This window comes from Balaenoptera musculus, chromosome 1 (assembly GCF_009873245.2).
Source record: "Balaenoptera musculus isolate JJ_BM4_2016_0621 chromosome 1, mBalMus1.pri.v3, whole genome shotgun sequence".
Classification (NCBI taxonomy): Eukaryota; Metazoa; Chordata; class Mammalia; order Artiodactyla; family Balaenopteridae; genus Balaenoptera; species Balaenoptera musculus.
Window position 1 is genome coordinate 88,615,302 of NC_045785.1, and position 21,130 is coordinate 88,636,431.

A 21,130-nucleotide genomic window follows, 5' to 3' on the forward strand; every position below is an offset into this window, starting at 1 on the left:
GCAGCAGACAATGAGTTTGGCTGAAGTTTGTGAGAGGAGGGGACCGGGGGAAGGGGAGAAACCACAAAAAGCGCTGCGACCCTCTAGCCTTCTGTTCCTGTCTTGAATTGTGGGGACATGGCTGTGGAGGGAATGCCATACGCATCCCTTTCCAGAGCTTGCCTAACATGATCCAGGGAACAGAGCTCAGTGGTGCAGACTAATAATATATGACGTGGTCGTTTCTCCCCTGATGTGTATGGGCCGAACTAAAATGGGTAGGGATGTTGACGTAGTCGTATGATTGAGTATATAGACGTTAAATCTTGTACTTAGATCTGCTTTGTACTCTCCCCTTATATAGTCCTTTTCATTTACTTCCTGCCACAGGGCAAGTAGAAACCCGCACATATTCTATTTCAGGATCTCTGGTCAAACTGTTTTAGCCAGCTTCTTGAGTCTTAACTACTTTTGACAGAGGAACTTACCATGTATAACTAAAGGCCACATATTATAATATCACCAAGAGCAATTCTGTCACCATTTGCGTTGATTAGAACTGTCTTCATCCCATTTCCCTAATGTCGTAATCATGTGTTTTAGAAACGTGAACTCTGCGTGAGTACACATGGCTGTCTGTGTTCCCCCCCTGCCCCACCTGTGTTTTTCATTCAGCTTTTCCATAAACTCCCGGCTAGCCAGTTCTCTAGGGAACTTGAACGCTGCAGCAGACGATCCAGAGAACAAAAAGACTGCCTCACCCTCCAAGGTGGGTTTCGTAGCCAACCCGTTCACCAGCCTCTTGAATGGCAGCTCCCAGCCGCCTGCCAGAAGTTACCCTGAGCTCAACAACAACCAGTACAGCAGAAGCAACAGCAGCAGCGGGAGTGCCCTGAACAGTCAGCCGGGCCCTCACAGCGCCAAGACCGAGGAGCACACCACCACCCTGCGGCCCTCCTACACCGGCCTTTCTTCTTCCTCAGCGAGATTCCTGAGCCGATCAATCCCCGTAAGTTCGCAGACACCACCTCTAGGCCCTCAGAACCCTGAACACGACTTTTGTGCCTTGCCTTCCCAGCCGAGGCCGCCACCAAAGAAATTTAATTGCACCAAGGAAGACTTCTGATCGATGCCTTCCCTCTGTGCTGTGAAACTGTCTCTGCACGTACATTCTGCTGGCTCCTCTTCAAGTAAATGCCAAGTGTCGACCCAGTTTTCTTCCTTCCTTCTTTTTCTTCTCCTTTTCCCACTCCTTTTTAAGTGATTTCTCTAGGAAGGGAAACAGCTTTCATTCCCTTCATCATGGACACCGTTGTCTTCAGTTACTTTTCACTGAAGTTTCGAATCACTCTGAGCAAAGTCAGGGGTCGAGTCATACGACAGACAGCATCTGCTTTGGTTGTAGTGGTATCCTGGCTTTTTCTACATCATTTATCAGTGGATGAATTTGGAGTATTTAAATGTGGAAGGTGCTGAATGAACAATGTCTTCTCAGAACTAACCATCAAGCCCTTGACTAGGTCACCTGCAGGGAACTGACCCAGAATTAATTAAATGGGAAATGGAGGGTGCTTATACGGCAGGTTTATGGGTAGGTCCTTGGGACGTAGGAGAGGGGAAGGTAGGGTAACAGGAAGACGTTTAAAATTAGCTGTCACTCTTCTAGAGACAGGATGGAAGATCTCCAAACACATTTTACCCATGAACTCTTCATTTTGGTTACCAAGCCCCCTTTGTGACCAGTAATCCCTATTAGGGTAAAATCTTGTTGGTTCACCCCCCCTGCCGTGAATCACCTTAATCACATATTTTGATTGCCTCAAAGGGAACTGAGATCTATGGGAATGTGAGTTTTGATTTGAGAGAACAAGGACAAGATAGGAAGGAGAAATAGAAATAGATGCCACAGATCAAGGCAATGTCAGTCAATGTTAAAATGCAACATTGACTCCACTCAGGCACAAGCAAGTCCCAGGTGTTCTGGGAAGGCTGTGGTCTGGCACCCCTTCATGTCCACTGTTCTTCAAACACTTCCTCAGCCATTATCCTGGGAGAAGCGGGTCTCTGCAGGGGAGGGGAGGGGAGGAGAAGTGCGGGTGGCAGTGTGCCTCTCACCGCCTCTCAGCAAATCCATACCCCACGGTAAAAGCTAATGGGACCCACTTTCCCTAGAAGGCAGTTTAGAAACCACTTTGTGAATGTGAAGATGAAGCGTGTGTGTGTGTGTGTGTGTGTGTGTGTGTGTGTGTGTGTGTGTGTGTGTGTGTGTGTGTGTTGGTTGGACTCATTACTACTCCCATCCCTACCTCAGGCCTCTTTCAAAATTTTTTTTTTCCACTCTATCCACACACAGCCCTTTCTGGCACGTATGATTTTCCCCAATCTGATTTTATTCCCAGTGATGTTTTTCAACATTATTTTAGATTCCTGTAGAGATTATAGCCTAGGCCCACTCTATCCCTTAATTTGACTCTAATCCCACTAAGTTATGGGTACATATGTATCAGTAAACCTTAAATCCTAGTAACTGGGATTAGATGGAAAATGAAGTGTATTTATTATACATTTTTATAACTAGTTTTACAAGTCATTATACTTCACAGCAGGAAGTGAGTTCAGTCAATATTTTCATATACTGATTGTGGGCCAGCCTCTTTTTTAGACCAGAGTACAGATCTCTCCATTTTCAGAAAAAGTGTTGTATATATAGATAGATAATTATATGAATACCTTGTAGATTTCATGGCTAAAGGTTTTGTGTAATCCACATTCATAGCTCAATACCAGGATTGGTAGCTTGATGAGAATGACATTCTACTTGTTCTGGATCTCAGTTTTCCTCTTTGCTAGTGGCAGCATGGGAGCTTCCTTTAGATGATTGTTGGTCCCCTAGCCACCATGTTTATATAACTTAATTTTGGTTTCCTTCCATATTTTCCCTCTGCTGGCCTGAATACAGTGATTTTCCAATAATTAAATTTAAAGTAATACTCTGTGTGGGCAGCTGCTTCTCCTTCCCCTCCTCCTTCTTAAATTTGTCATCTTATTGTAAAGAAAAGCATTTCTAAATAGAATTGCCAGCAGGACAACATTTTCCTCCCTCTCACCCTCCCAGGAAGTAAGAATAGCCAGGTGTCTTGTAGCCGATTTTCCCTCCTTCATCTTTGCCTAGACAACGTCTGTGAGAGGGAAGGTTCCAAGTCCTACCCCTGCTGGCTCGCTGGCAGAAAGTCTAAATTAAGATGGAAATTCCCATTTTATGTGGAATAAAGTAGGAGGTTGGGAGTTTTTTCCTTTATTGGTTCAATGAAGCTTTTCTAATTGTTACAGGTTTCTTGTCTAAATAAGATGGTCCTTTTTTCCAATGCTTCTGAAGATGTGAGACATATGATCCTTGAAGAACTAGGAATAAATCACTCAACAAAAATGTTTTTAAATCCTTAGGTAGGAAATGAAGTCTAGATGGCAATATCCTCCTCACACCTTTAAGAAAGACCCAAAAACTCCTAGGAGACGGGGGTTGCTGGTTGTTTAGAGGGCGTCTAATATTTTAAAAGCTGCAATTAGCATCTCTCTTGAAAGCTGCAATTGCTTCTCACTTTGTGCAGGAGTTCAGCCCCCAGAAAAATGTGGAAATGATTTCCTTGTTCTGTCATTAAATGCTTTAACACAGGTAACAGGAACAAATGTTAAGGAATCCTTATGGTTGTGACAGAATTCTGAGAAGCAGATTTTATTTTTATTTGGACTGTTCTGTTAGTCTTGAGGTTTCTACTGACCAGTGCAATGCACCAGGTTTCATTTTGGCTGACCCACCTACTGTAAAAAATCAGTTTTCCCTCCCTGACATTCAGAGGCGTTTTCAAATCTTAAGAGATGAGGGACGTGTGATTATGGCGTGGGTGGGGTGGAAGTATTTTATTAAATTGAAATTACTTGCGGTATCTGTCTTGAATATTTGCTCTGTGTTATTTTTAAGAGACTTACCACTGAATTGCTATTCATCTGCATTGTCCTTACCTGACCCTGCAAGTCTGGGTTAGGTCACAATGCTTCCCCCATAAGCTCTTCTACACCCTGCCTTGGTCTTAATTGCAATACTCAGATTCTCGCTCTGAATTTTAATCATCTGTTCACTAGTCTGTATCCTCCGCTAGACTGTAAGCTCTGTGGCGGCAGGGCCAGTGTCTGTTTTTCACGGTTGTATGCTCTGTGCCTTGCATATAGTAGGCATTCATTAAGTATTTCTTGAATGGGTATATTATGGATGGTTGGATATTTAAATGAATGAATGTGGTAAGAATTATTGCTTCCATTTTAAAGATAAATAACTTGAGGGTTTGAGAGTTTAAATATTTTGCCATAGATTGTACCACAAATATGTAGCAGAGCCATAATTTGTACCTGGGTCAGTTTGACTCCTAAAAGCATATTCTTTTGATTACATCATGTCATAGATATGCTGTGATATGTGTTTAAAATAGAGGGATAGCTAAAGGATATGCCTTTTTTGCCAAGAAGGGTTAGGGAAAGCTGTGAAGAAGGCATAACATTTTAGTTGGACTTTGGAGGATGAATAGGAGCCTTCTAGAAATCTAGTGATGAAAATAGGAAGACGAGGAATGGTCATTTCAGACAATGGGAGCTACAAGAACAGAGGTACAGCCTTAGTACTATAGTTAAGTTCTTAGTTTCTAAAGACGAGTAGACCTGGGTTCAAATCCTGTCTCTTCCATTTCCTTGTGGTGAGTACTTTGGCAAGTTATTTAACCTCTCCGAGCCTCAGTAAATGGGAATAATAATAATCAGGAGCATATTTAGGTTTTGTGCACCTGAAACTTATACAGTTTGGTGGGATCTGTTTAAGATAAAGAGTACAAACTATTTTTGTAAATTGTATACAGACATATGACTGTGTGCTTTGAAAGGGGTTTGTGTGACCGTGAGGCCTTAAAGCTTATGTGGTAATGATAATAATCTTTGTAATAGGGTGGTTGTGTTGATTAATTGAGATAAATCATATGAAATAGTTTACACAGTACCTATAGATAATGCTCAATAATTTTAGCTATTATTGTTTTAAGAGCAGTGAGTGTTCCAGTGTAGCTAAAGCCAGGGGTGGTTACCTAAAGGTAAGGCTGGAAAATTAAGCTGAAGCCAAACTGGGAGGTGCAGTGTGAGCTACTGGAATCTTGTCAGCACGAGTGACTTGATCAGATCTGATTTGATGAAGATAATCCTGGCATTCATGGGGATGGGAGCTCTTGCCAGAAACCCTGAAGGCAGGAGACCAGTTTGAGCCCTGTTTGCTGTCTCCCAACCCTACCTCAGCAGGTTTCTTTGGGTAATTTCTATGCTTTTCAACAATTACGCTGTGTTTCAATGCACATACGTAGTAGTATAGATACTATTAAATAATCATATATGACCAATAGCTCTAACATATTTTTACTATGAAATTTTAAATGATATATTTATTTTTATAAATGGAAACTTAGCTATTGAAAAAAATTATGGTCCTTAGAAAACATATTTTTTACAACATTTGACATGAGGAGTTGTAAAATAATGTGCTTTGTTATAAAAATACATATATATAGTCAGGTTGGCTACAAAGAATTTTTTGTCACTTCTGTGTCAGAAATTAATCTTTGCTTTATGGGAACAGCCTTTTATAACAAGCTTTTATTGTATTGACCTGTAGGGAATATAAACATAAATAAGATAAGCAGTCCTATAATAAGTTTCTTCTGAAAGCTTCTTTGGGTATCACCTATTAAAATCTTTTTTGTGACTTTTAAAATTATTAAGTAGTAGCTTATACTAAGCTTTGTTATTCACTCATATATTGATCTTCAAACATTTTCAAGAATATTCTTTTAGTGATGTTGCAGGTTATGTCAGTGATGCCATTCATTGTCTCTTGGAATTTTCCCATTCTTCTCTATTCTGCTGCTTTCTCATCTTCTTTGTTGTGTTAGCCTTGTTGATAATCTTCTTAACTCAGTCTTAATTCATATGTTAAACTGGGGTCACAAACTCTTTCTGTAAAGGACCAGAGAGTAAATTTTTGGCTCTGTGTCCCAACTCTTTTATATATGTGTGTGGAGGGTGTGGCTGTGTTCCAATGAAACTTTATTTACAGAAACAGGTGGTGAGCTGGATTTGTCCCCTGGGCTGTAGTTTGCCGATCCCCGCTTGAGAGCATAGCCAGGTAATAGGTACTGATCTCATCATCATTTGAAAGTGACCAGTGATCCCCTAATGCTAGAACATTGATCCTGAATTCCTTTGCTGAGCTTTCAGGCTCTCTGTCCTTTGTTCTCCTTATTGTATCTTTGTACCAGCTTTACCCTGCTTGACCCGGAGTGTGGTTTCCTCCCCTACCTCCTGGCCTTCGGGAAGCTCTTTCTTGGAAGGCCCCTTCCGTCTTCACTAATTTCTCATTATGAGAAGACATATTATCTTCCATATACGCTCTGAAACTCTTCTCAAGAAATCGAACCCACCAAATGTTTTACTTTTTAGCCTCTGTTTCTATTCATGATGACTATTTACTACTTTATCAATATGTAATGTTGCTTTGCATACACAAGCATCTGTATTTGTTTACATATTGTCTATACATGCAAGACTTTATACATGCAATTTTTATTTGCAAGTCTCCAAAGTTTAAACTTTCTTTGTGTAGACATTTTATAAAATTCTTTTCTATTTTATGGTTTCTAATGCAGTTTTAAACACAGAAAAGTATTAAAAATACTCATTTGGTTTAAAGTTGAAAGGAAGATTGAAATGAAATATTGTGTACTACTTTACTTTATTGTTCTCCTTATGCCACCGTTGAAATTGCCTTAAATGCAGTTCCCTGTCCCAGTGGTCGTTACCATTTTTATACTCAGCTGGTTAGTCTGCTCTTTGGTTGTGAAGACTCTGTGGATGAGTTTCCATCTCAGATTTGACCAGTGTCAGAACAACCTGGGTAGCCTATGAATAGGTTAAGTTCTGTGTTCTAGCATTAGGGGGAAAATATATATTTTAAGGTATTATTTGTTCTTAAAGTAGGACTTGGAATAAGATCAAATTATTAGATCCAGCTTCCTGAAATAACCAGTTTGATGAAAATCTGAGCAATTGGTGTGTGCATTAAAGCATGCTTCATTTTTACTTTGGAGTAATGTTAGTGTGACAGTGATGAACTACGTATTGATTGTTTGAACATCCATTCCCAATAAAATGTGCCTACTTTCCAATGGTATGTAATAGCTTTTCCTGATTTAACTTGATGTCTTTTCACTCTGCCTGTTCTTCATTTAAAAAACTATCATCTTGTCCTGATAAAGGATTAAATATTATTTAATATATAGGGTTAGTACTAGCTTTCTAACCTTGCTGTATGTTCAAACTACTGTGGTTTTTCCATCTCTCCTCTTTGTTGTGGCATTGCCTTAAATTTGATGCAATTTTTCAGCTAAGGGATACTAATACTATCAAGAACATGAGCTTGGTCTCAGTATTGAACTACATCTTTGGCGTTCTTTCAGCATTGGTGTTCTTCTGTTCCCTTCCCAGGGGGACTTGGGAATGTTACTTGACAAAGCATCAAATTGTTCTGAGGTCAGCACAGTTCAGGTGATGCCTAATTTTACATATAAGTTATTTAGGTGCACACGGTATTTGCAGATAGAGCTGAAGGTTGTTCAAGTTTCTAACGTTAAATAGTGGTTTACATTAGTTTGCTGTATAAATCCTGACAGCTGTTTTTGACTCTCCATTTGAAAGGATTCTTTAAAACACAGAACTTGCTTTAATCTCAAATACATTGGAGTTATTAATTGCCTTCGTTGTTCAACTTAATTTGATACCTTTTTTCTTATATAATGTCAACAATACGCTGAATCAATAGAAAAGGGTCTTATTTTAATCTTCCTCTAGTTGTTTATTTATTTTTGGCCAGCAGTAAAAGAGAGTAAGTGCTTTTTGTATATGTATAGAGGCTTATCCAATTAAAAAATTATCCAATATTTATATGAGTGTCTACCATAAGCTCAGTATTGTTTTAGTGGAGGAAGGTAAGACAAAGATGTGTAAGCCATTGTCTTCCACTAGATTGAAAGCTCCATGAGGGCATCTTCTGGCTTAGTTAATCTTCAGCCATCATTTTTCTGGTCCTTCAATCTGTCTTTGCACTGCTGCCAAAGTATGCTTAAAATCCTAGTTTCTTAATGTTATCCTTTGCTCTCAAAGCTTCTCAGTTGAAGAGTAAAACTAATTATTATCAAATTTTTCTCTTTTTCCTTGAAGTTCTACAGTTTCACCATAATATATCTAGATATTGATTCATTATAGTTTGTCCTTTTTTGGCCTCAGTGTGCTTTCAGTCAAAGGGCTGATGACTTTTTCAGTTATGGAAAATTGTCAACCATTATCTTTCTGTATAGTGCTTTTTTGCCTTTCCTCTTACTCTCTTCTTTTGCAATACCCCTAGATTTATGTTAGAGCATTTCAATCTGTCCTCAGTATTCTTGCCTTCTATTTTATGTTTTGAAATTCCTATTGCTCTGGCTGTGTTCCTTTTTTTAAAAAAAAATTTATTTATTTATTTTGGTTGCGTTGGGTCTTCGTTGCTGCGCGCGGGCTTTCTCTAGGTGCAGAGAGTGGAGGCTACTCTTCATTGCAGTGCACGGGCTTCTCATTGCGGTGGCTTCTCCTGTTGCCGAGCACGGGCTCTAGGCGCACGGGCTTCAGTAGTTGTGGCGCACAGGCTTAGTTGTTCCACGGCATGTGGGATCTTCCCGGACCAGGGTTCAAACCTGTGTCCCCTGCATTGGCAGGCAGATTCTTAACCACTGCCCCACCAGGGAAGCCCTCTGGCTGTGTTCTGATTGACTCCCTCCTATTATTTTCCAGTTCACTAATTCTCTTTTAACTGTGTCCATTCTACAATGTATCCCTAACCTATCTACCTTTTGATTTCCATAGCCATAGCTTTCATTTCCAGCATTTATAATTCATTCTTTATGATAGTCATCTGTTCTCATTGGACCTGCCTATTTCATTTAATAAATTCTTATTCTTTTTATGGCTGTTCTTCATTTTCTCACCTTGAGGATCTCAGATGATAAGTTGTTTTGAGATTGCTTTGTGATTTACCTGTTGCTTCAGCCTGTGAGAATTTGTCTCCTGATTGCAGACTTTGTCAGTTCTCTTGGTGTTCATGTTCCTTGTGTGTTTTAGAATTTTCATTTGTAGATTCACTCTGGATGGGAGTTTTTTGTTTCTCTCCCCTCTCTCTTTGTTTTCCCTGCCTCATCTATTGGCTTTCTTCTTGGCTCCACTTGACCCCCTAGGTGTTCCAGTCTAGAAACAGATCTTCATGTCCCAGCTTCTCTTCCCTTGGTGAGCTCGGCAGGCTGACTTCTCAGGCAAGGATGCAGCTTTGCACAAACCTGGCCCAAGGCATTGTTTGTGGCTTCCCTTGGCCCCTTTCACAGGTGGGAGAGCCTGACCCCAGCCTCAGATTCAGTCCAGCAGTTTTTGCCTGTGTACCCCCAGGAATGGGACACCTGGCCACCTCTACCAGCTTCCAGCTCTGTAGCCAGTGGCCTGCCACTGTGTCTTAGTTTGTTTCTGGGCCATGAACATGTTGATCTTACTTTTGTGTCCTGTTGTGCCTTTTCTTCCTCACATTTTAAAAATATTTGATTTATACCCAGAGTGGTCATTTGGAGCATAACTTTCAGCTCCATCTTGACATGAAGTAGGTTCAGTCTCTGGGGTTAACCATTCAGGGTCTTTTTGAGTCTTCCCCCAACCCTCATTTCAAACTCATTTCCCTTCACTCCTGAGCATGATCCTTTTACTTCTTCCATGTCGAACTTGAATATTCCCTTCTCCAAGGGCCTTCATCCTTTTCTTACATGCTATGTTCCCAACCTGGTTCACCTTTGCTTTCAGACTCCTTCCCTTCAGAAGTTAGCCTAAATCCTACTTCCTCCTCTGTGAAGCCTTCCTTGGCCTCACCCAACTATAGCAGTCTTGACTTTTTCTTAATTTGTCCCCTCTGTATTGGTCATTTGGCCTTTATCATTTCTGTTTCGTATTGAGAGTCACCTTTCTCATGGGTGTACGCCTTGGATCCCCACTGAGTTGGTTGGTAAACTTGAGGTTAGAAACCATGGCATCTTACGTTTATTAACTTCATAGTATCTAGCATTGGACTCTGCTTACTTATTTGATTATTGGTTTATTTATTCCATATTGTCATCTTTTCTAATATTGAGTAGGTCATTTATTTCTTCCAAAAATTTGAAATTTACTGTATGTGTGTAAGGCATTTAACCCAGAAAGGCATGTTTTTATTGCAACCCCCTATTACACACAGACACACGTACATGCAGGTGTGCATGCATGTGCAAACAAGCACAGATGCCCCATGCATGTTACTTGTAAAGTCATTGGATCTGCCCCTAATGGAAGAAATCTTTGGTAAATGACACAGGCTCTGTTTGCTGTTGAATATCTGAACTCACATGGCTGATATGTGTGAGAGAGAACTGTTTTATCCATAGAAGCAGATATTTCTCTCTCTTGGTCAGACTATTGTGAGACCCTCAGTTCTGTGATGTTAATGAGTTCATCATCTATGTGGGCTTTGGCATCCTTAGGTTCAGTCTCTGATTGAAAGTTATTAGAGTGGAAAGAAAGGACATAAAAAACCAGCATGTTAGTGAGCTCGGCTGCTATAACAAAACATCCTAGACTAGCAGTTTATAAACAACAAATTTATTTCTCACCATTCTGGGGACTGGAAGCCAGAGATCGGGTGCCAGCATGGTCAGGTTCAGGTGAGGGCTCTCTTCTGGGTTGCAGACTGCCATCTTCTCATTGTATCCTCACATGGCTGTAAGAGGACGAGAGAGCTCTCTGGGTCCCTTTTATAAGAATATTAATCCCGGGGCTTCCCTGGTGGCGCAGTGGTTAAGAATCCACCTGCCAATGCAGGGGACACGGGTTCGAGCCCTGGTCTGGGAAGATCCCACATGCCGTGGAGCAGCTAAGCCTGTGCACCACAACTACTGAGCCTGTGCTCTAGAGCCCGCATGCCACAACTACTGAAGCCCACATGCCTAGAGCCCATGCTCCTCAACAAGAGAAGCCACTGCAATGAGAAGCCCGCGCACCGCAACAAGGAGTAGCCCCTGCTCGCCGCAACTAGAGAAAGCCCATGCGCAGCAATGAAGACCCAATGCAGCCAAAAATAAATAAATTAAAAAAAAAAAAAAAAAAAAAGGGACACCAATCTCATTCATGAAGTCTCTACTCTCATGACCTAATTACCTCCCAAAGCCTCTGCCGCCTAATACCATTATACTGAGGACTTTGGCTTTACTTTTTAGCTACCAAGCTACTGCCAGCATGTGTGACAACTGTAACATTTTTCTAATCCTTACCATCATCCTCATCAATGATTTATTGAATACCTCCTATGTGCCTCACATTGTATCAGGTGCAATATTTATACATCATCTTATTTATTTAACCCATAATTTACAGATGAGGAAATTAAGACTCAGAGAGGCAGTGACTTGCTCAGTCTCACAGCTACTGTATTTTAAACTTCCTTAACTTCAGTGATCTTTGCTTTTATTCACTTGGAAATCCATTTCATGGACCTTCTTATTGCTTAGAGCATTGCTTCTGATGTCTTGAAATCTATAAGGCCCATATCAAACATACCGCCACCCCCACCCTACTGACTCTTCCCCATGACCTCTTTATGACCCCTGCCTGTTCCCCCTCACAGTTTACTTCCTTCTGTAGCCCCCATAGTCATTTCTGCTTCCTTTTTCCAACATTCTCTGTTCCACTTGGACCTTTTTTCTGTAGCTACTTTATCACTAGCCTCCCAAATTAGATCAGTTCAGCCATCTCATGTCTGTTTCTAGTCTCTCTCTTCTGAGCTCTGCTGGAGAAAATCCCATGACTTTGCCAACTGACTCCATTTCAAATGAATTTCTAATTTACCCTGACCCTTCAGTGCTCATAAGTAGTTTACTTATTCCATTTTGGCTCCCTTTCTCTTCCCCACATTGGCTGTTCAGAAGCTTTCTCATGCTCTTCATCAACACAGCTCCTCCAACCTTAGTTAGCCTGGTCCTGAGTTCTGCTGAGAACATAGAAGTTTTCAGGAACAATTCCTCTTAACTGTCCTCTTCTCTACCTCAAAGTGTACTTGCATCTGACTTGTCCTTTTATTCCTTTTTTAAAAAAGGAGCCCTACTGTTTTCCAGTGGTAACCCTACCTGCCTGAACTATTCTTTCCAAACTGTTCCTGGGAGTTGCCCCATTCACGTCCTTGCTCTGCTAGATCTTCAGTCTCTTACCATCCATTTGCCTGTCTCCTCACCTGTGAACAGGTACAGAGTGGTCTCACCAATTCCTCCCCTCAGTCTGTCACCTATCATAGCGTCTCCTTTATGGACAAACTTGGACAAGGGAGGTGGCACCACAGTATGGTGAAAGTCTGTCCCACAGGCTGCCACTGACTTCTTTCAGCCAGATCTGATGATCTCTTGTTAGTCTTCATTCTTCTTAGTCTTCCTGCAGCATTTGACTCTGTTATTTTTGGTCTCCTGAGTGTTGGAATATTATTTTCCCATTTCTCCTTTCCCCCCCATTAAATAGTTACCTGTTTGTCTTCCTCCACCTGCCCCTTAATGATTTTTCCTAAGGCTCTGACCTTGGTCTACTTCTCTCTCTGGATAATCATCTCCTGAGCATTGAACTTACATTTCTAACTTCCTGTGGGCAGTCCTGGGAAAGAATACATACTCTTTCAACTGTCTACTCCTCCTTTTGTTTCCTGACTTACTGATTGTGATCTTTATACATCCAATCATCCAAGCTAGAAATTTGGAATCGTCTTTGACGTTACTTCTGCCTTCCCTCTGCCACATCCAGCCACTAAGTCCTAGCAGTTTTCCCTTTGAAATGTCCATATTTTGTTCCTCCATTCTTATCACTGCTGCCTTCACTGAGGTCTTCGTGGACTATTGGGCTAGCATTCTAAATTTCCTCCCTGCCTTCAGTATCTCTTGCCTTTAAACTTTCCTCTGTACCGCTGCCAGCGCTAGATGTCTAAGACACAGCTGATTAAATCATTCCTGTGTTAAGAGTCATTCGTGGTCTCCACTTTGCACACAGGGTCTGGTCTGGATCCCTTGCCTGCCCCTCGGCGCCCTTCCCCATCAGACCACGTGCCTCCCGCCCTGTCTTCTCCAGCAGCTCCACCCGGCATCCTGACTGACGTTCTGCCTCTTGCCGAGCCCCTAGCACAAGCAGTTTACTCTGCTTTTCCTCCTGTCTCTGCTTGGTTTTTTATTTCCTGGCCTGGCTCACTAGTTATCTTTTTGATGAGGCATTTGTGACCCATCCAGGCGGAATGCCTTGTCCTTCTCATCTCTCGTGGGACTTTGTTCTCACCCTCTGGTTTCTCTCGTAGTACAGTCAGCTGTGTGTGATTCTCTCTCCTCTGCTGGCTTTTAAGCTCCTCAGAGGCATATTTGTTTTCTCAGGTTCCAAAGTGTGGAAAGCACCTAATAAATATTTATTGAACTCAACGTTGGCTAATCTATCTAGGTTCATGAAAGTTAAGCAAAGGGCTAATTAGGGGCCCGTAATCATTGCAAGCGCAGGAAGCACTAACAAAAAGCAAACAACTTCTCAGCTTTAGCTTTAATATACAGCAATCTGAGAGTTTTGTTGTTTTCTAGAAATGTGGCTTTACTAAACTAAAAGAAAATACATTTCAACCAAGCTTGCGTCAATATAATTTTGGTGTTCAGATGAACTGAAAACACGCATGTAATGGTTGGCTGAGTCAAGTTGAGTGTCAACAATCTGTCATCTAACAATTGAGCTCTTTGAGATTGTTGAAGAGCACATATTAAGTTCCCCTAGAAAAAAGACTCTATTAAAAGTTATGCATGAAGGTGAAAGAATAGTTTGTATAGCATTTTAGTTAACCAAAATTGCATTGTTAAATCTTGGGGTCCCTGAAATGCTTAGAGAGCACTGTAGCAAAATGCTTACACCTCTTTTGAAGCTGATTTTTATCACAAACCTGATTTTATCACAAACCTTAACCTAATATGATGCCAATAAAACCTTATCCAGCTATGCTTGTACTAGTGTTATTGCAGAAGTATTATCATGTTAGCAGAGGCAAATACTTTCAGTAGTATTGTGAAACCACATTTGTGGAAATATGTATCAATGCACGTATTTTGTGTGTTTTTAACTTACAAACATTACAACTGGAGACTCCATTGCTAAGCCGTAAAAGACCCAGGAGTACAGAGGCAGTTATAGATAAATCTATTTTTCCCCAGTGTTTATTTTTTCCTCATTTGTTCATTAAAACTGAAAAACACTGGTGTTATATATAAGATACCATATTACCAAACATGTGTTTCTTTCCTTTAACTATCAGTGATGCCATTAAAACAAATCACTTTTTAAAAATTGAAGTATAGTTAATTTACAATATTGTGTTAGTTTCAGATGTACAGCAAAGTGTAAAACAAATCACTTTTTGCCTCTGTAGGTGTTTTTTGCTTCTGTAGTTAGAACTCAAACCAAGGTAACTAGTAGACTATTTTTTTCTTCCTAAGGGACTTGGGAAAATGGGGAAATGCAGGAAAGAAAAAGTCAGTGTGACAAAAGCACACGGTGATTTTGACCTACTAGGAAACCAACACTCCAGATCTTAGGGTCCTTTGGTCCAAGTTTTTTGAACACTAAGACATTATTGCATTCATTTGCTCACAAAGACCTTAACTTTCATTATTCTTTACAATTTGCTGTTTTTGATAGTCAGTTTATAGTTTTATTTATTAACTATTTGTACAGTATTTATATCAATAATTATTAGACATTTTTCTACCATGATTAGGTAACTGGGCTGTTTAAAAAAGAAACACCCCCAGAATAGCTAAATTTTTAATGTCACTACCTACATCTGCCAAAACAGATTAGTAGCACATTTCCAGAACAGAACAAATTGTCTTGATCTCCTTACCTAACACTCTGTTTTGTGTCAAATCCAGCTGCTTTCAGAGCAAGAATTCTTGCTGGAAGCTTATATTTTGACATAAAAATTTTGGGGGCTGCAATGTAAGGTAATTTTATCCTTCATTTGCAGGCTGAATATTGCTATATTACTAGTTTAGGGTATTCATACTGTAAAAATACCATATGATCATGATAAACTTGATCTGGTCTTAACTCACTGTGACCCAGTTGAACCTAATGGCCACATGAACTTGAATTTTCTATTTAAGAAATTAAAATCTCTTGGTTATATAAATAAGTGCTACTTTGTAAAATAATATTTACACCTCAGGTCTCACTTCCTTCATAACCATATCATTGTCATTGCTGAGGGTTTTTTTTTTTTTTTTTCCAGATACATTGGGTATCAATTCTATGGTAATGATAAAAAAAATTGGCCAAGCAGAATTAAAACTTTAATCAGAATATTTAAACATAGGTGTTTAAACATGGGTGTTTATAAAGAAAATTTCCTTATAGAATATTCCTGAAAATTCTTTTGGATTCAGTTCTATTGAAAATCATTTAAAAATCGTATCTCCTTTACAGTAATAAATAGTACATTCTCTTTTGTATGTTAGTATTTCTTTGCTCGCTCAGGATCATACCCTGCTCATTATTTGTCTGTGTCATGTGATAGAGAATGTTCGTTTGAATATGCAGTGAATCACAGGACAAATGCTGGAAGTGTCTTGAGGCATTATATTGTGGTGGCTAAGAGTTTGGGCTTTACAGCCAGACTGCTGGAGTTCAAATTCCTTCCTAGTTGCATGATCTTGGGCAAGTTACTTTACTGCTTTGTGCCTCAATTTCCCCATCTGTAAAATGAGTTGTTCAGAGCGTTTAATGAGTTAATACATATAAGATGTTTACAACTGTGCCCAGTATGTAGAAAGTACTCAATAAGCATCTTTTACAGAATAATTGACCTGTTAAGTAGTATACCTAATGTATCAAAAATTCCAGTTAGTTGTACTTCAGTTAATCTATTTTTTGAATAATAAAATCAATAGCAATAATGATATTGTTTATGAAGTACACAGTGCATTTTCATTTTTACTATAAAAATTAAAAGTGCCAATAACTGGCTACTGTGTTTTCTGGGATATTAATAACTTAGGATACGTGTACATTTGGAAAACAAATGAACCAGATACCCTGAGTACAACCCCATTATATAAACACGTGGTGCCTGAAATCTGAATTTCTGTCACTATTGTTTCCCCAGTGAAAAGGCCTTGAAATATTAGTTATACTTTTCAAAAGTGAATAGGTCTTGTAGATTTTAACGATTCTCTTTCTTCCCTAAGTCCAGTTACATTAAGATTTTCGTTTTAGACTGAAAATGAAAAGGGGTTAATTTGTTACAAAACACTGATGTCAGAATAATTTGCTAAACCCGTTTTACTGATCTCTTATTTTCTTTAACTTTCTTTACACCATATAAAGAAACCATGGGATATGTTTGGTTTCGAGAATTTTGGTATCATATTTTTATCCCACAGTACCTAATATATACATGCTATTGATGTTCAATAATTGTTTGTTGAATGAATTAAGCAGCATGACAGAAGTTTCATTCTTTGGCCAAATCATGTCTTCATTCGTTTACAGAGGCCTGCAGAGAGAATTAGGCAATGTAAGTGAGCAAACTGGGTGAGTGCCAAAGGAAGCAGTAAAGACTGTGGTCATCTGAATCTGAAGGCTGGATTAAACACCAGCCAGAGTTTCTGACCTCTGCTGTGTGCAAGGAAAGGCTGTCTGCCAGAGACTAATGAATATATACTTCACATGAATGATTGAAATCCTTAGTCTAATATTCTAAACTATTTCCATTTTCTAGTTCAGTGAGTATCATGATTCCATAAAATAAATAAATATATGTACACACATATTTACCCCCTATATATTGATGCATAATGTAAAACACTTTAACCTGGAAGAAAGTTAGTTTAACAAAGGTCGCTTGTCTATTCATTTGCTGTATTTCTATTTATTGAGAGTTGATGGAACTTTAGAGGTACTTGCAAAAACAACTTTGTTGTAAATTTTCAAGCAATCAGAGGAGCTTTATAATTTATGTTACTGATAATATGAATAACTTTTCTAATTAGAACAAAAGCGAAAGTTAAAATATTCCCAAGAAAGCATTGGCCAGTGTATAGCATGCATGTGTGGCATTTTTGCTGCTGGGGAGACCTCATGGCTCTGCCCTCTCTGCAGAGATTTCAGAAGAAACTGGGAAAAAGCACCTAGAAAAATGATAGTCCACTTTTAAGCTCTAACTGCTAGGATGGTAGCTGACGTCCCACAAGTTAAATGGGCTTCAAGGCATTGGACCAGTTTCACTGGACTTTCTCAGAGTTGTACCTCTTTTATTCTCTCTGTGAGTTCAGGTATATTTACATTATAGTACCCTAAGTCTTGATCATCTCTCCTGTTTTGAAGCCTTGACGTAAACTACATCCTGCAGTGAGAAAGCCAGTTTGCCAAGCCTTTTCCTTTTTTTCTTGCTGCTCTTAACATTTAACCTCTTCCTTGAAACTTGCAGCCTCGAGAACGCACCTCCCTGCCATGACCTTCCTTTTCCACCCCTTGCCTAATCTTTTGCTTGTGCACAATGTTACTCTCACCCTATGTATATTATTATTTAATGTTGGCACCTTTGTCTTTTCACTTTATGTCTGTGTGACAGTGTGGTCTTTTGCCCCTTGAGGGCAAGGACCATAACTTTTGACTCATGGTGTTGATAGATACTTATGTAGTAAATGGCTGTTGATAGGGTATAAAGTTCACTGGGATTTTAAAGCTGTTCAAAGGTAGTTTGAATCCTTTTGTAAATTATATGCAAAATGGACTGATTCTTTTTTACTGATACCCATACTATCAATAAAATGGACCATTCTCAGAATTGATGACCTATTAATAAAATGCTGCAGATAAATTTGAAAAATAATTATTGGAGGAAGAGAAAAGGGCATTTGGTAGCAAATCAAGTAAACTTTATTTTTCTAAGGTATTTGACTAGAAGAATTATGCAAAGAAATTGTTAATGTTTAGACTGATTTATGTTTCTTCTTTCTAACTGCTGTTTGCTGCTCAAAAATAACTGTTTGGCAGATTTTCTCTACCTGTCTTTATCTTTTCCTGGTTTATGTCTATTATCAATGCATTCTGATTACATATCTGAAGCATGCTCCTTTTATATGTTCTTATCTAATGTAATGTGGGAGGAACTTGCATTATTTATTTTTCTTGAAAGTTGCCCACTGTTTATTATGTTATGACTGCAGGACTCTTCTACACAAAAGCTTTTTGGGTCTTAAGATCAGATTTCAAAGCTAGAAGTGCTTTGTGTCCCCCCTAAGTGGAAAGGATTTATAAGGTATTTATTATATCCATACATCCTTAAGGAATCTATTTAAATGACAGCTAATTCTACTGCATTAGAAGCATTAACATTCATTTGCTATGCATTGCATTAAATAAAAAGTATATATATTCCTTAAAGTATACTCTAATAATCTTCTATTTAGTTACAAATGTCATTTAGTACTTTTGAGTAAAACTCAATAGTATTGTACAAAAGCTTAAAAGCAAGTTTAGTGCTACCTACCAATTTCCAAATAATACTTAATTTTTAATCACTAGTATTAAATTAGTAAGCCTTTTAAAATATAAATTTTTCTTGCAATTGCTTTACCTAATTGAATATCTCATTCTTAGCAAATACTTTGTTTCCCTCATCTTTTTCTATTCTTTTCTAGTTTATTCATTTATCTTTTATATAATAGACCCAAATTGCCTTGTGTTGAAGGAAGAAGCTGCATAATGTACAAGAAATTTTGTGTGTGATGGAATTTAACCTTAGTTTATGTCTCTCCCCTGCACAGTCCCTTCAGTCTGAATATGTTCATTACTAAGGCCTTGCCACTCCGGTGAAAGCTGTTCTACTCTTAGACACAATTGCTTCATCTGGACGAGCAATGTAGAGAGAAAGCAGCTGCTTTTGCCAGAAGAATATCTCTGCCTTCTTACCTTAAATTAAAGAGAGCACTAAGATAAGACCTTCATGAGACTTGAAACCAGAAAACTCTGGTTAATGACTACTATAAATGCACTGAAACTATGTTTATGAAGATGTCAACCCTTTTTAAGACAGTTTTCATGTTGAATTTGGTATTTTGAAAGGTTATTTTTTAATGTATTTCGTAATACATTTGTTATTACATTTACATGTACAGTGTTACGTGATGTATGTATTGTGAACTTCAAAAGACTATTTTGATAAATTTATAAATATATAAAATTATGTAAAAACTAGACTATATTTTGACTTAGGTTTTCTTCCTGTTTGCTACCAAAATTTTGTATTTTGAATTTGATTGGTATGGTTTTATCTACAATGAATAAATAATTCCTCTTTATTAAGAAAAAGTAAGGGAGAAAGTTTTTAGAAAGTGATTTTTCTGTTCCCACTATGAATATGGCAGATCAGTTGATTCTTTTGGGAAGTCAGTCTAACTTAAGTTTATCCGAGTTTATCTCCAACAAGAGTACAGTCATTTGATATGGCTTATTTAGACCATTTCATTTCCCTTTGTTTTTGTTGCTGAGCCATTTAGTTTTGCATCTTTGGGGGTTTTAACAAAATTTAACATCCAGTTGAAGATCAGAATTCATCGAATATTTCTTCTGAAAGGATGGTTTTTCTCTGTGAAATGACTCTACAGTCCAAATGCTTTTCTTTCCTCCTCTCAAAAGAGTTTGTAACCCAATTAGAGTATTCTGGTTTTTGGTACGAGGTTTTTGCCTGTATTCACACATGGTCTGGCACCAGTTCTAAATCAATGAAGAGAAAAAAAAAAACTGAAAAAGATGCTGCTAAGTAGTTCAATGTATTAATAAAGGAGATAAGTTTAAAACAGATCACAAACCCCTGACACACAAGCTAGCATATCTGAAACCTAACATGAAAATGAAGGGACTCCTAGGTACTTCACAGCCCTTTCATGTAAATGTAATCTTATATTTAGGCTCCAGAAGCCTGTAAGCTTCTTTTCCGTGGGGAGTTGGGGAGTCTTTGATCCTGATTGTTTTCCATGCTGCTTAAGAATGGACTACTCAGAGACAGTTCAATGGATTCATATGAAGTGCTTTACTCTCAACCATTGAGTTATTTATCATATATTTATTAGAAGGGGGTACATTGAGACTATTATACATGCTTCATCAAAACATCTTGTTTATGTTTTACATTTTAAAAAAGGCATTTGAATGAATGTTTGACTCAGGTTCGTTAATTTAACCTTCAAAAACTGCAGTACCAAACAATTGCACTAAACTGATGAAAAAAGGAATTGTATGTTTTAGGAATCAAAAATTAAACTAAGTGGAATTAAACTGTATACCTTTTCTAAAGCTAAAATAGTAAAATATTTTATTATGAGTTATTGTAAAAAATGATTGGTTAATTGTATAGGAAAATGATAGTATTTTTTCAAAATTATCAGTGAAGAGTAATTCAGATGATATTTGAGAAGTGGGGGAAAGGGAACCATATTGACACTTTTAGTTCTGTGAATACTAATTTATGTGCAGCTACTAAATGATTGTAAAATTGACTACTGTAAATTTTTCATAATTATGTGTGTATTTAGTCATATGTATCTACATGGGTATGTCTTAAAGTTATTTATACACATGTGCATACATAGACAAACCAAGAAGTATATGTGTATAATATAGAAAGTATATAGCAAAGTGATTCTACTCCAATAATAAAAATTGTTTGACATGTATTTTGTTATGAATAGTTTACCTTCAAAAAGATATTTTGTTCTATTTTAAAGTGTAGAATAATACACTGCTACTAAATAATAAAAGTTTTATGCAATTTACATTCTCCCTGGCTTTTGTAATTTGGATTTGGAGTTATCAATGTACTGAAGTATTTTTATAATTTTATATTTAATCCACTCTGGTTGGTGCCTTTCGAGCTTCTGAAATTCTCCGTTGCAGATTTTTAGTTTATCTT

At 38.3% G+C, this 21,130-nt stretch overlaps 1 protein-coding gene across 4 annotated transcripts in view; it reads left to right on the forward strand.

The window, feature by feature from the left end:
- Positions 1–21,130, forward strand: part of CDC14A (cell division cycle 14A) — a 184,512-nt gene extending 163,382 nt beyond the window's left edge. For 2 of the 4 annotated variants that reach the window (XM_036830927.1, XM_036830941.1), the window contains one exon: positions 655–1,105. In XM_036830927.1, the coding sequence (XP_036686822.1) occupies positions 655–1,105 (451 nt within the window). Of the gene's footprint in view, positions 1–654; positions 1,106–18,986 lie in introns of those variants that run through there. The other 2 variants (XM_036830932.1, XM_036830948.1) reach the window with 2 other exon arrangements.